Source organism: Chelonoidis abingdonii, chromosome 5 (genome assembly GCF_003597395.2).
Source record: "Chelonoidis abingdonii isolate Lonesome George chromosome 5, CheloAbing_2.0, whole genome shotgun sequence".
NCBI lineage: Eukaryota > Metazoa > Chordata > Testudines > Testudinidae > Chelonoidis > Chelonoidis abingdonii.
In genome coordinates this window covers 19,493,721-19,508,654 of record NC_133773.1, presented here as the reverse complement: position 1 = coordinate 19,508,654, position 14,934 = coordinate 19,493,721, and the positions used below count along the sequence as shown (strand labels likewise).

Genomic DNA, 14,934 nt, shown 5'->3' with positions numbered 1-14,934 from the left:
GTCACTGAAACAAAATAAATGTTAACAATCCCAACCTCGTCTTGTGATGCTATTAAATTTCATTTTTCAGTGTAAAACACACTTTTAGATTGTGATAATTTTCCTTTTTGAAAAGGAATTTCAGTAACAGCAAGCCTCTTTCTGCTTGACCACACATTCTCTATATGGTCCTGATTGTGTGATAGGGCTCCGTTGTCACTGAGGAAGCAGAGAAAGAACTGACAGGAAGAGGATTGCAGTGCATGACAGTTTTTAGCAAGAGTCAGGCTAACTGTAACCCTAATAACGCGAGATTTGTAGAAGCGAGGATTGTGTGAAGTGAGTAGAAAAGAACTGTGTGAGAAGTTGTTTCGACCTTGTGTAGATAATGCAAAATGTAGACTGGAGTCTCTTAAGTGAGAAAAACAAGATATCAGGATGACCTATGTATAAACAAAATGCAGCTGTTGCTTTTTATTGTCTGTAACAAAAGTATAAATGCTTGCTGTAATTGTTTACCTGTTGAGAGACCTGTCTAGGAAGGAGAGACCCTATGTCCTAGTGCATTCGCTCCTTACCGTAGCTGCTAAACAGAATAAAGTATCTGACTTTGCTGTACCCAAACAAATAAGTGAGAACTCTGTTATTCTTCGACATCACTGATGCTCCTGATCTCTAATCTTAACACAATGACACTGCAGCTTGTTCCTGTATCAGAGGTACGGTTCGCAGATCTCTTTTGTCTTCAGTCTACTCAGGTTCTGGAAACAGTGCCTTAGTTGGATCATAAGAGTTAGTTTCTGAAGAAGACGAGCAAATAAGCCACATTTTCTTTTCAACTTTTTATAGTCATGAATCACAAAAATACTTTAGAATCACTGCTACCAACTGATCTATGGTGTGTTCCTGGAATTTTTGTTAGGTGGAGGAAAGCAGTCTGAAAATATTTCACTTCAAAGAAATTTGATAGCTTGAATAAGAGCAAATTAATAAAATAGGTAAACTGGAATACTAGAAGAGTGAAGAATGAATGAAAATATTTGCTTTCTACTTTAACACAGTTGGGGTGAGAGAGATGGTCTGTATTCTTTTTTTTATTTGTGTGTGGTCTAACAGGAGAATGAGTGGTTTTCATTTTTAAATTGTTAGCATTAACCATTATTGAAATTAAACAATGTGACTTCTACCCTCTTACATCTTGCATTAAAAGAGAAAATACTATAATTCTGAATAGTGATCCTAAAATAAATAATTAATTATGAACTTAAACTCAAGATACATTTCTGTTGTTGTGATATAGTAGTGACTGTTACTGAGGGCAGGTCTACACTAAAGACCGATATCTGTATAACTACATCACTCCACGGTGTGAAAAAGTCACACCCCAGAGCAACATAGTTATACTGACCCAACCCCCTGCGTAGACAGTGCTGAATCAACGGGAGGACTTCTCCCACAACATAGTTACTGCCTCTTAGGGAGGTGGATTAACTATATTGATGGGAAAATCTCTCCCATCAGCATATTAGTGTCTTTCCCTTTGAGACCGGCTCTGTTCAATATCTTCATCAACAACTTAGATGTTGGCATAGAAAGTACGCTTATTAAGTTTGCGGACGATATCAACTGGGAGGGATTGCAACTGCTTTGGAGGACAGGGTCAAAATTCAAAATGATCTGGACAAATTGGAGAAATAGTCTGAGGTAAACTGGATGAAGTTCAGTAAAGACAAATGCAAAGTGCTCCACTTAGGAAGAAACAGTTTCACACATACAGACTGGGAAGAGACTATCTAGGAAGGAGTATGGCAGAAAGAGATCTAGTGATCATAGTGGACCACAAGCTAAATATGAGTCAACAGTGTGATACTGTTGCAAAAAACAGCAGGCGTGATTCTGGGATGCATTAACAGGTATGTTGTAAAGAAGACACGAGAAGTCATTCTTTCGCTCTACTCTGCGCTGGTTAGGCCTCAACTGGAGTATTGTGTCCAGTTCTGGGCACCACATTTCAAGAAAGATGTGGAGAAATTGGAGAGGGTCCAGAGAAGAGCAACAAGAATGATTAAAGGTCTTGAGAACATGACCTATGAAGGAAGGCTGAAAGAATTGGGTTTATTTAGTTTGGAAAAGAGAAGACTGAGAGGGGACATGATAGCAGTTTTCAGGTATCTAAAAGGGTGTCATCAGGAGGAGGGAGAAAACTTGTTCACCTTAGCCTCTAATGATAGAACAAGAAGCAATGGGCTTAAACTGCAGCAAGGGAGATTTAGGTTGGACATTAGGAAAAAGTTCCTAACTGTCAGGGTAGTTAAACACTGGAATAAATTGCCTAGGGAGGTTGTGGAATCTCCATCTCTGGAGATATTTAAGAGTAGGTTAGATAAATGTCTATCAGGGATGGTCTAGACAGTATTTGGTCCTGTCATGAGGGCAGGGGACTGGACTCGATGACCTCTTGAGGTCCCTTCCAGTCCTAGAGTCTAGAATCTATGAATAATACAAATAATAATGCTTAATCAATCAAATACTATAAAACTTAGAAGAGAGTTTAAAATATGGAAATGTGGTGAACTCTAGCCTTTGGCTTCAGAATTCTGAGTCACTAAATCTGTGCCTCTAAAATTAACATCTCTCCTTAATTTAAGAAAAAGCAAAACTAACTAAATAAATAAACCTCAGATGAGTTTGAGTGGATGGTTTGTTAAAGTGAATATGTGCTAATATGATCCCTTGTACATATGTTCTTTAGATTAGAACAGGCAAAAGAGGCGGAATCCAAGGATGCTTTGAAGGATTTGGTTAATCTGATAACTTCACTGACAACATATGGTGTCAATGAATTAAAACCAGCTGGTATTACTACTGGGGCACCTTTTCTGTTGCCTGGATTTGCAGTCCCACAACCTGCAGGCAAAGGTGAGTTTACTGTTTGTATCTCACAGAGCAGAAGTCTTATTGGGAGAGAAATTTCTGGTATACTACAGAAACCATATACAGTTCATGTTTCTTCTAACATCAGTAATTAAATGTTTAAAAGGTGATTTTGCTTAATTACTAGTGTCCAGATGAAAATAAGGGAGGCAATTTCTCCTCATTTAGCTCCAAATGCTGAATCACCCCTCTACAAAGTACAGATTAAATAGATCCTCCATGCAAATCTTAAGAGTTTGTATACATATAGTTTATAGCGTGATTTTTGTTAAACTGGTACGAAAGGCTTTGTGGATACTGTTTGGGTTTTTTTTCATTTTAAAGCAAGTTTGTTTCGTTTTAGCTTAAGTCAATTAGAGAAATGTATACTAAACTGAAATCTTCTCTTAAACAGAAATAAATTGTCCCCACAGGGGTTAGTATTAGTTTAACTAAATGAATATGAATTTGGAAACTAAGTTTTAATAGTAGTAGGAAATTAAAGGAATATTCTCTCTTCTTTCTATCTGTCTGTCTATCTAGACCTAGATTTTATTTTTTATTTTTTTTTATATATATATATATATATATAGTCTTCATTCCAAGACCACTAGACAAAGCTTGTGGGAGTTTTGAAATAGTGCTGTCCATGAAAAGTAGAATTCCATCTGGCAGGAAATATATAATGCATACATGGTGAACAATGTAAATATTTGTGTAATATATTCCTAAAAGGGGATAGAATGTATTAGAAGGAAGAGCACCTGTAATAATGAGGGGACTGTGGATGGACAAAAGACCTACATCCACACTTACTGAGAAACAGCTAGTTACCCAACGCTTCAACATAGTAAAGAGGAAGCTGCTCTCACAGCTTGAGATAGACCAACTCCACATTACATCCCAGACTCAAGAAGACCTGGAAGAAAGTGGATGTGCAGCCCACACCTGAAGCTGAAACTTCACTGCCACCCCCCCTCCATTGCAGAGCACAGCAGCTGATATGAGGCATAAGATCATGGAGAAACTAGCTACAGTCAATCCTCGAGACCGATTACCAAGGCTCAGTGGAGAAGTACCATCAGATAGTATGTTAGAAGATGCCAATAGAGCCCTCATGACAATCCCTACTACCACCATAACTCAAACCAATGAACTGGTATACGCTACAGCCTCTGTAATCCTGGAGATGCTTGGCTACACGATCAAGAAGAACAACAGTATGTACCCACCCTGGAAAATGAGGTTGGAGGATAAGATCAAGGCGACTCGGAGAGAAGTTAGTCAGCTGGTGGAACTACAGAAGGGTGTAGAGATTAAGGATAAGACTCGGCTACTGAAAAAATACAAGGGCCTGACTCCATCTGAAGCCCTAGAGACTGCTAAACAAAGGCTCACAGCACTGGCTACCAGGCTAAGGAGATACACTAGAGAAGCAGAGGCCAAAAAAAGTAAATGCCCTGTTCTCCAAAGAACCATCCAAGGTGTACTCCCAACTGCAGTGCAACAAACACAATAACAGCAGAGCCACCAGCAGCAGAAACTGAACAGTACTGGAAGAACATATGGGAGAAAGAGAAGACTCATAACACCAGTGCAAAGTGGCTGCAGGACCTGAGAACAGAGCACAGCAATCTCCCAGAACAGAAACCAGTCACCATCACAGTAGAAGACATCCAGCAGCGGGTCAAGAACATGAAGAGCTGGACAGCACCTGGACCAGACATGATCCACACCTACTGGCTAAAGAAGAACTAACAGCAGTGCATGAACGCCTAGCAGCACAGATGAACCAGCTGCTAGCAGCAGGCTCCCACCCAAACTGGCTAACACAAGGAAGGACAGTGCTGATCATGAAAGACCCCTGCAAGGGACAGAAACCGTCCAACTACCGGCCAATAACCTGCCTCCCACAACATGGAAAGTCCTATCAGGCATCATAGCCGCCAAGCTACAGGACCATATGGGCCAGTACATGAGCACAGCTCAGAAGGGCATTGGGAACAACACCAGAGGCTCAAAACACCAGTTGCTCATAGATAGAGCAGTCGCCCAAGACTCAAGATCTAGACAGACCAATCTGAGCACAGCCTGGATTGACTACAGGAAAGCCTACGACTCAATGCCGCACACGTGGATCTGTGAATGTCTGGCGCTATACAAAGTCAACAGGACACTAAGGACCTTCCTCAAGAACTCAATGGGACTATGGAAGACAACACACTGGAAGTCAACTCAAGGCAGCTTGCACAAGTGGCCATCAAGTGCGGCATATACCAAGGTGATGCACTGTCCCCGCTGCTGTTCTGCATAGGCTTAAACCCCCTCAGCCAGATAATCACAAGGACTGGATACGGGTACAGGTTCAGGAGTGGAACTACCATCAGCCACCTCCTCTACATGGATGACATCAAGCTGTATGCTAAGAATGAACGAGACATCGACTCGCTAATCCACCTGACGCGGATCTACAGTGAGGATATCGGGATGTCATTCGGACTGGAGAAGTGTGGCCGGATGGTAGTGAAGAGAGGGAAGGTAGTCAAGACTGATGGGGTGGAACTACCAGCGGGCCACATAGCAGACATACAGACCAGCTACAAGTACCTTGGCGTCCCACAGTCACATGGAAACCACGATGAGGAGGCAAGGAAGACAGCAACATCCAAGTATCACCAAAGGATAAGACAGGTCCTGAAGAGCCAGCTCAGTGGGAAAGAACAAGATCCACGCCATCAACAGATACGCCCTGCCGCCGTCATCAGATACCCTGCCGGTATAGTGAGCTGGCCAAAGGAGGACATGGAGCTGCCGATGTGAAGACCCGGAAGCTCCTCACAATGCACGGAGGTTTCCACCCCAAGTCCAACACCCAGAGACTGTATACCAGCCGGAAAGAAGGCGGGCGGGGCTTGGTGAGCGTCAAAGCCACTGTCCTGGACGAAACCCGGAACATCCAGGAGTACATCAGTAAGATGGCCCCCAAAGATGAGCTGCTGAGAGAATGCCTGAGGCAGCAGCAGACATGGGAGGAAGACCAAGCAGAAGAAGTGCCATGGCAAGACAAGACCCTGCATGGATGTACCATCGACAGATAGCTGAGGTGGCTGACATTGGGAAATCCTACCAGTGGCTGGAAAGGGCTGGACTAAAAGACAGCACTGAGGCACTGATCATAGCAGCACAGGAACAGGCACTGAGCACCAGATCCATTGAAGCAGGGTCTACCACACTAGAGAGACCCAAGGTGCAGACTGTGCAGAGAGGCCTCAGAGACAGTCCAACACATAGTGGCAGGATGTAAGATGCAGGCAGGAACAGCATACACTGAACGGCACAACCAAGTGGCTGGCATTGTGTACAGGAACATCTGCACAGCGTATGGGCTAGACCCTCCCAAGACCAGATGGGAGATTTCCACAGAAGATCAGAGCTCTCTGTCCAGAAGAGTGCAGTGCTAGGAACAGCTAAGATACTGCGCAGAACCCTCAAACTCTCAGGCCTCTGGTAGAGGACCCGAGGTTGAGGAAGACACATACCACCCATAGGGGTGAGAGGGGAATTTTATATATATAATATAAAAATACACAAGAAGTTGTGCCCATTTAATTGAAATTGATTTTATAAACAGGTTTAGTTAAAACAGTTCAACACCTTTATGTGGAGACTCTTAAATTCATTTAACCTGTTTAATGTCAGTTTAGTTTAAAATTGATTTCTTACTCAATGAAGCTAAAAGGATACACGCCAGATTTAAATTGGTTTAAGAATGCCCACGTGCGTTTTGCACTAGTTTAACTAACTTGATTTAAAAACACACCTATAGTTAGACTAGTGTAAGTTCTTGTATAAATGAGGCCTAGAACCTTGGTGAGGAGTGGCTGAGAAGCTAATCTGCTTCAGTTCAACTGTCTGTAAGCTTTAGTAATACCTGGGATCCGGACAGGCTTCATGTATTAGGGAGGGTTAGGCTGGTGGATCCATCTAGCAGTAGATCTGCTAATTATTCCGTGTGTGACTTGTCCTTTTCTGCCCAACAGAATGGTGCTTGCTGTGTTTTAATACTTTACAGGCTCACAGAGGAGGGTCTTATTTCTGGTGCTTGTGCTATGCCTGTTTCCTGGATACAGTAGCGGTTTTGCAGGCTCTGTAGCTGTCCATCTTTCATGCACATTTCATGATCTCTCAATTAACTATTCAACATCTTTCATTTTAAAACAGTCATGAAAAGCTAGTAATTTAGAAGAGAAAAATTAATTTGTGGCTTTGCAATGCAATATTGGTATTAATACTCTTTATAGGATGCTTGTTCAGTATATATGGTTGTTACATATTACATTTCAAAAGGTTTTGTTTTCAGTCTTCAAGGAAACAGTGAAATGTGGCATTAAAATAAAGGTCAGTTTTGTTTAGATAAGTGACTAATGGAGCATAACAAATGAAGATTGCATTCAGTGCAAACAATAAATCTCTGTGCTGTCTCTCTTTAAAAATCTAAAAACAAATTACAGCTTGATTAAAACAAATGTTTTCAATTAGTATTTGGAAAATAAAATTTTATCAGACTATTTGAAGATCAATGATGTATATAATGCATAGTAGTTCCAGTTTTTATTTTTAGAACATTTTATGAAGTTCTTTTGGAACTGAATGTTAATAGATGCCGCACTTTGGGATTTCAGTCTTATACTTGAGATTCAGAGCTACAGCTCTCAAACTAAAGATGGCTTCATACTATGAATCGCTTCACAAAAAGCTGCAAGTGTGTGATTAAATTGTTTAAAAGTTATTTTATGCTTTTTATAGCCTTTACTTAGATAATTAAGTCCATGCCATGGTACATATGTTACTAAAGAGGTTAATTGGCTTTCTCAAATTTTTACCATTAATGTACTACTATGTAATTCCTTCTTAAGCTTTTACCATCCACTCCTCTCAAACATCCCCATCCTGCTCAAGAAAACCTATTAGAAGGCCGATAGTAGTATGTAGGCTTTTAGTGCAGATCAGTACAATTCTGTATAAGATAGGTTAGACTACATGACAAGTATTATATTACACAAATTTAACACAGTTCATGAAAGGTTTTTGCAGCAATTATATTCTGTGACCCCAGTGTACTCTGATGTTTGGACTAATGAGAGTAATACAACATTAAAGAAGTAGTGGTGCAGTGCAAAACTTCTAATGGCAAGAAAAATCTTTTCAAATATTGCAGATGTTGGCTCACATTTTGCATTTATTAATCTTGACTATATCAGAAAACTCACTCATGAATGACGGTACACTTCCAGTGTCTATAACCATTGGGATATGGAGGTTGAGGGCTTTCTACTCTTTTCCTCATCCTTCTGTACCCAGATATAAGACAGAGAAACTATCCTGTTCTTCTGCAAATGATTGTCCATATAGACATTCTACATCTGTGCATATGCCCAAGGATCCATTAAACTCCAGATGTATTATTGTGCCACAGAATTCCCCAGGAAGACAAAACCTTAGCTTGTTTATGGTTGGTCTCACCGAACACTATAATTCTATCACCACTGAGGGAAGTCTAACCCATGTTGCCAGGACCATCCTCCCAACTTTGAGATAATATGAATCGAAGACAAGTTAATTGTACCACGTGCCTGTACGATCAGTTCAAAGCTCAAGGTATCTGCACAGTGTGAACAGCACAATTGCATCAAAGGCCAAAAGTGCCTCTGATCTGCTTATGACTATTAACTCCACATCCCCTCTTAACCCCATGCCAACTTATAGCCCTCTGTGACAATAACCATAAAGAAAAAAAAGGTAGAGGGAAATAAATGTTTGCAGCAGGAAAGAGTGGATTAAAAGAGGGTACTCTCTGCCTATTGCCATTACTTTAAAGGAGAGCATTTTGTTGGCCAGCCAATCCCAGCTCTTGAAGGAATCCCTCGGAAATTGGCAAGACTAAGCTTCCTAAAGGAGGGCCATCACTGGCTGGCAGTGTTTGTAGCCCACTCAGGGATGTAATGCCAAACCCCCTGGTCCTGCAGTCTGGTCTAACTCTCTTTGTTCCACAAGTGACTTCCAATCTGTTCAGAGGTGGGGGAAATTAAAAGAATGTGCATGTTACTGAGCATTAATTTGGTCAACACTTTTTTGTTATGACTGGCATTACTACTTGTGATATTATTGAGAAGTAGTTGTGAGGGGGTTGCTGCTGCATATCGTTCCAAATTCTGCTTGCATTACTATAGGTAACTGATTGGCACACAGTGCAAAGTTTTCCATTGTGGATCAAACATAGTGCTTCTCAAAGAAGTAAATTTCCTGTCTCAACTATGACCTATTCAGATTTTTAATCTGTTAAATTGCATTCAGATTTGATCATTTAAAATACTATATTTTCGGTTGGTACACATGCCAAAGTTTATTTTCAAAGAGAAATGCCATCTTAGGCAACAATAAATAATAGATCTTTCAATTCAGAATTGTGAAATAAGTGGGAGGAGTTCCTTTAGAGGATGTCTTAGTGTGTTCTTGCTCTTTGAAAAATCCATTTTAGTAGAATTTGTTTATGCTTGTTGGGCTACAGAGGAAACAATTTGTTTGTTTGTTTGTTTGTTTAATTCATACTTCTCCCTTAATATGGTCAAGCAAATAGGTATAAAGAATTTTGTTATTTTTCCCCTTGTTTCCTATTGTAGGTCATAGCGTGAGGAATATTCAAGCTTTCTCTGTCCTTCAAAATGCATTTTTGAAAGCAAAAACTAACTATCTTGCACAAATTATTCTGGATGCCATTACAAATATTTACATAGCGGACAATGCCAACTACTTCATCTTGGAATCACAGCACACCTTGTCCCAGTTTGCAGAGAAAATTTCCAAGCTTCCAGAAGTGCAGACCAAATACTTTGAGATGCTGGAGTTTGTCGTCTTTAGCTTGAATTATATTCCTTGTAAAGAACTGATTAGTGTCAGCATCCTCTTAAAGTCCAGCACGTCTTACCAGTGTAGCATCATTGCAATGAAAACACTTCTTAAGTTCACCCGTCATGACTACATCTTTAAGGATGTCTTCAGGGAGGTGGGGCTTCTGGAGGTGATGGTAAACCTTTTGCACAAATATGCAGCCCTTTTGAAAGATCCCACTCAGGCTCTGAATGATCAAGGTAGAGTGTTTTCCTTGTTTTTTTATGTACATGTTTTTGGATGCTAAAAGAGACTAGTGTTGGTTAGCAGGGCTAGTTCTGGTTAGCTGGGTCACCTGAGTTCTGTTCTCAACACTGCCAATGAATTACGATGTAATGTTGTGAAGCTCACTTAAACTCTCTGTACTTGTTTTCTTATGTAATATTAGTCAACCTTTAGAAAGTGCTTTGAGGTCCTCTAATGAAAGGTACTATAATTGCAAAATATTTATTAAAAATAGATACTAGCTGGAGTTTTCCACTTTTTTAAAAAAAAAACTATTTAATGTAATATTATATTTAGGTTATTCTAGTACAGGGCAAAAATTAACAAGAGGGGAATGCCGTTTGTATAATTATATATAGATTTTCATCCCAGTTACCACAGTAGTTTACAATATGGCCTAACCTACTAAAGTACTCTTGAAGCACAGATCTTTATTCTTGCATGAAGTCCAGGGGTGAAAATAGAAATAGGGACTTACTGGTATGGGGATAAGTTGGGGCTGGCTCTGGCCATCGGAAGGGGTGGGGCCTCAGGCAGAAAGGTCGGGGATTGGGGGGGGTCAGAGCCAGCTCCGTTTCGCCCTGTACCGGTAAGTGCCCTCCCCTCCCCCGCCAGGGTAGCAGCAGCAGCCGGGGGCTCCGCCAGCAGTTTAAAGGGCCGAGGGCTCAGCCGCCGCTACTGCCCCAGGCCTTTTAAGCCGCTGCTGGAGCCCCTGGCTACCGCTGCTACCCCAGGGCTCCAACAGCAGGGCTCCAGTGGCTATTTAAAGGGCCGGGGCTGTAGAAACAGCGGGAGCCCTGGGCCTTTTAAATAGCTTCCGGAGCCCTGCCGCTGCTACTCCAGGGCTCCGGCAGCGGGGCTCTGGCGGCAATTTAAAGGCTTAGGGCTCCAGCCAGTGCTGGGAGCCCCAAGCCCTTTAAATTGCCACCTGGGGAAGCCGGGCCCTCTGGTATGGCGCACTGGCTCTTGCCGGTACACTGTACTGGGGTTTACCAGCTTAGTTTCACCTCTGAAGAAGTCCCAATGAGTCACTTTTTCTCCATGTGCGAGAGAAGGGTCCATGTTTGCAGAGCCCTTTCAAGCTTTGTGGGGCTATATTGCTGTAAACACACAAACAAATCTCTTCCTCCATCTCAAGTGTTGAACACTTCTCACTTACACCATGTAACAGTTTAGTTTTCTGGCTGAAACTATATTTTGCTTGTCTCCATTCAACCTATAACATGTCTAATGAATTTTATGCATCTGTTGCCTGTGGCATCTCAGCGTGTGATATCTTGATAAACCATTTTAAACTGCTCAGACCATAATAACTAACCAGCAATATTTCATAATCAAATACTTGATGAAAAATCTGCCCTGCACCATGTCCTAGAGATTTGTTAATGGGAGTGGTGGTGGCCTACTAGATGAAGTCCTAAGTCTGCAGCCTCCCCCCCCCCCCCAAAACACTAAAACACTTCACTTCTTAAGAGTGCCTATCTAGAGTCTGTCAACAAAAGGATCAAATTGACATTTGGATAGGGCACTAGGAGCAGTTCGCTTATTCTTGTGAAAGTGCTATGGGATCTTTAATAATCACCAAAGCAGTTAAGATGTCTCTGCGATCAAGCAGCATAACACATTTAAAATACTGTGCTTGGCATTGGTTCAGCTCACATACTTGATGAATCATCAGCACCACTTAATGCAGTGCACTGGGAATTTTCTTGGAAGCTCTCTATCTAAGAATTGAATAGGACAAACCCTACACACTTAAAAATATATGGTATTACAGCATCAGGAAGTAGAATTACAAACATTGAAATAATAGATACAGGTGCAATATCTACTGCACAGTTGTCAACCTGTTTTCATTTGTTGTGATAATTCACTTTTAAAACAAATTTCTGACTTAAACTTTGCATACCATTTTGTAAGAAAAGATTAGTTGTGCTGCTCATTAGAGAGCAAAAGAGAGATGCTAATTTTTTGTTTGGTGCTTCAGACCACTTTGGTAACTGTCTTATTTTAAATATAAAGAGTGAGAGGATTCTTTTATTTGATTATTGCAAATTACTGCTTCTCTTCTGTTTTTAATAGATTTTTTTTCAAGTTAACTTTCCAGAAAAAGAGCTGTATTTTCATGCTTGGGTGGAGAGTGAACTGTTTTCTTTCAGTAGAATGAGAACATGAGTCTTTATCGTGGTGATAAAAGTTGTTTTTGTTTTGGAAATCATTAACGGTTTGTGTCACCTATTGCAGATTTTAATTGTTAGAGCTTGTCTACACAAACGTTTAGTTTGCGGCAAGCTTGGATGTGAGTCTGCTGTGCACTAGCCTAATGCTCGCTGTCTGGGTAGACTCTGCACACGAACAGTCATTAGTGCACTTTAATCTCCTGTTTCAAAGTAGGATAGATCAAAGCACATGAACAAACTGTTAGTGGGCATCAGCAGGATCCATGCAGATAGCTAGTGCCTGACACACTAGTGCAGGGTAGATTAACACCCCGTCTTGATGCGAACAAAATATTTGTTTCGAGAAGCCCTGAGGAAAGTTGAGATGACTTAACTAAAGGTGTGTTGTTAAAGCACATGATGTTCCTGTGTGGATTAACTAAAGCAAACTAAGGCAATTTTACTTCTCAATTAGAGCATCTGCAGGTGTGTTCAATGTATTTTAATATACATTATTTAACCTTAAGTTAATTTGTTGCAACTTTCCTGAGTGTGTGTGTGGTTTAAAAAATTGTTAGAGGATGTTTTTTGTGTGGAAGCCAAAAAAAATGGGGATTGGTGAAAGGAACAAAACTTTATTTTTTAATCATTTTTTAAAAAAGGTCAACTTTGTTGTCTTCAGTGCAATGAACTTTTGAAATTTATTTTCTAGGGGATTCGAGAAATCTCAGTTCTTTTGAGGACCAAAAGCAGCTAGCTTTATTGGTTATGGAGACCTTGACAATACTACTACAAGGATCAAACACAAATGCAGGTAATTATAGAAGTTACATCAGTTATGATAATGGTGGAATCTGAAGTGCATGCTTAAAAAGACATGATTTAAATGAGTGATATTGACTGATTGGGCTAAATGTAAGATTGTTTGTGTCACTTATAATGCGTTTGACCTTGAAATACAACATATCAATAGTACAGCACTTTATTATTACATTCAATTTCTGTGGTCAGTCTACTGATGATCTTGTCCGTGAGTCATGTATTGACCGTCGTGTGCTGCAGGAATTGAAAATATACTTTAACGTGACCTTGTAGTTTTACTTTGTTTCCTGTTATATTTTTAAGAATAAAAATCTATATAATACAGTTAAAACAACATAATGATAGGACTGTGAACACTTTCAGGCTGTTTAGTTATAGGGTTAAGCTTACCTATTCAACTTTTTACTAAAAATAAGCTATACGTATAGTTTATAACAGGGGTCGGCAACCTATGGCACGGCACGCGGCTGCCTGCTGGGACTCAGTGTGTCATTAAAAGTCCTGCCGACGGGGCAAGCCGCGGGGTGTGCCGACACGAGCACAGCAAGTCGCTGCCCCCTCCCCCGCCTTTCCCTAGAGTTATGTTGTGGCGCGCGCAGCGCTCTAGGGGCTGGGGCTAGGCGCTCCCGCGGGGCAGCATTTGGCTCTGTGGAGAGGGAAAGATGCACCCCACTCATCCAGAGCCCTGCTGTCACGCGCCCAGTGCTCTGAGGGGCGGGGCGGAGCAGAGCAGGGCTGCACGCGCGGGGTGGCGGCGGCGGCAGGGCTCCGGGTGAACGAGGAGCCTCATGGTAAGGGGGCTGGCTCGGGGGCGGGAGGTGGGTAAAGGGTGGGGACAGGGAGCAGGGTGGGTTGGATGGGGGGGTGGTATACTGGGAGGTGGTTAGGGGCGGGGTTCTCTGGAGGGGGCAGTCAGGGAGCAAGGAGGGTTGGATGGGGCATGGGAGTCCCGGGGTTTGTTTGTGGGGTGGATAGGGGTCAGGGCAGTCAGGGGACAGGGAGCAAAGAGGGTCCTGGGGGAGCAGTTAGAGTGTGTGGGGTTTCTGGAGGGGGTGGTCAGGAGACAAGGAGCTACGGTGGTTGGATGAGTCGGGAGTTGTGGGGGGACTATCAGGAGGTAGGGGTGTGGAGAGGGGTTGGGGCAGGCAGGGAGCTGGGCGGGGGTTGTATGGGTCCAGAGTTTTGGGGATCCTGTCAGGGGGCGGGGAACGGTTAGATAGGCATGGGAGTCCAGGGGGTCTGTCTGGGTGCGGGGGTGTGGATAAGGGTTGGGGCAGTCAGGGGACAGGTAGGGCGTGGGGTCCTAGTGGGGCCGGCAGGGGATAAGGGGCAGGGAGGCTTAGCTAGGGGGTGGAGTCCCAGGAGGGGGTAGTCGGGACAAGGAGCGGGGGGGGTTGGGGACTGTGGGGGGAGCAGTCACCCAGCCCTCTCCCCTGAGCCCTATACCCGCACACACCCCCAGGTCCCTCCCCTGAGCCTGTACCACCCAGCCCTCTGACTTCTTCACCCCCCCATGACCCGAGCACTGACTGGCACCCCCATACATACCCAGCCCCCCTACCCTGACACCTGCACCCCACTCACGTGCCCCCAGCCTTCTGCCCTGACTCTTGCACGCCCCACATGCCCACCCCCAAATGGGAGCCCCTGCACCCTCACTCACATTCCCACCTGACCCCTCACACCACATGGGAAGTGCCTCCACATCCAAATCTCCTGCCCCAACCCTGAGCCCCCTCCTTCATTCTAGCTCCTGGCCAGACCCTTCACCCCCAGCCCTGTGCTCGGTCCACTCCAACTCTCAGCTCAGTGCAGAGAAAGGAAGAGAATGGGCCAGAACCAGAGAGAAGGTACCCACTGTACGTGGGCAGGGCCGGGACCCAGACCG

The 14,934-nt window shown here is 42.9% G+C and overlaps 1 protein-coding gene across 5 annotated transcripts in view; it reads left to right on the top strand.

The window, feature by feature from the left end:
• Nucleotides 1-14,934, top strand: part of WDFY3 (WD repeat and FYVE domain containing 3) — a 320,770-nt gene that overhangs the window by 139,942 nt on the left and 165,894 nt on the right. For all 5 annotated transcript variants that reach the window (XM_032764847.2, XM_075066120.1, XM_032764845.2 and 2 more), the window contains exons 9-11: nt 2,732-2,898; nt 9,573-10,040; nt 12,937-13,038. In XM_032764847.2, coding sequence (XP_032620738.1) covers nt 2,732-2,898; nt 9,573-10,040; nt 12,937-13,038 — 737 coding nt within the window. The remainder of the gene's footprint in view (nt 1-2,731; nt 2,899-9,572; nt 10,041-12,936; nt 13,039-14,934) is intronic.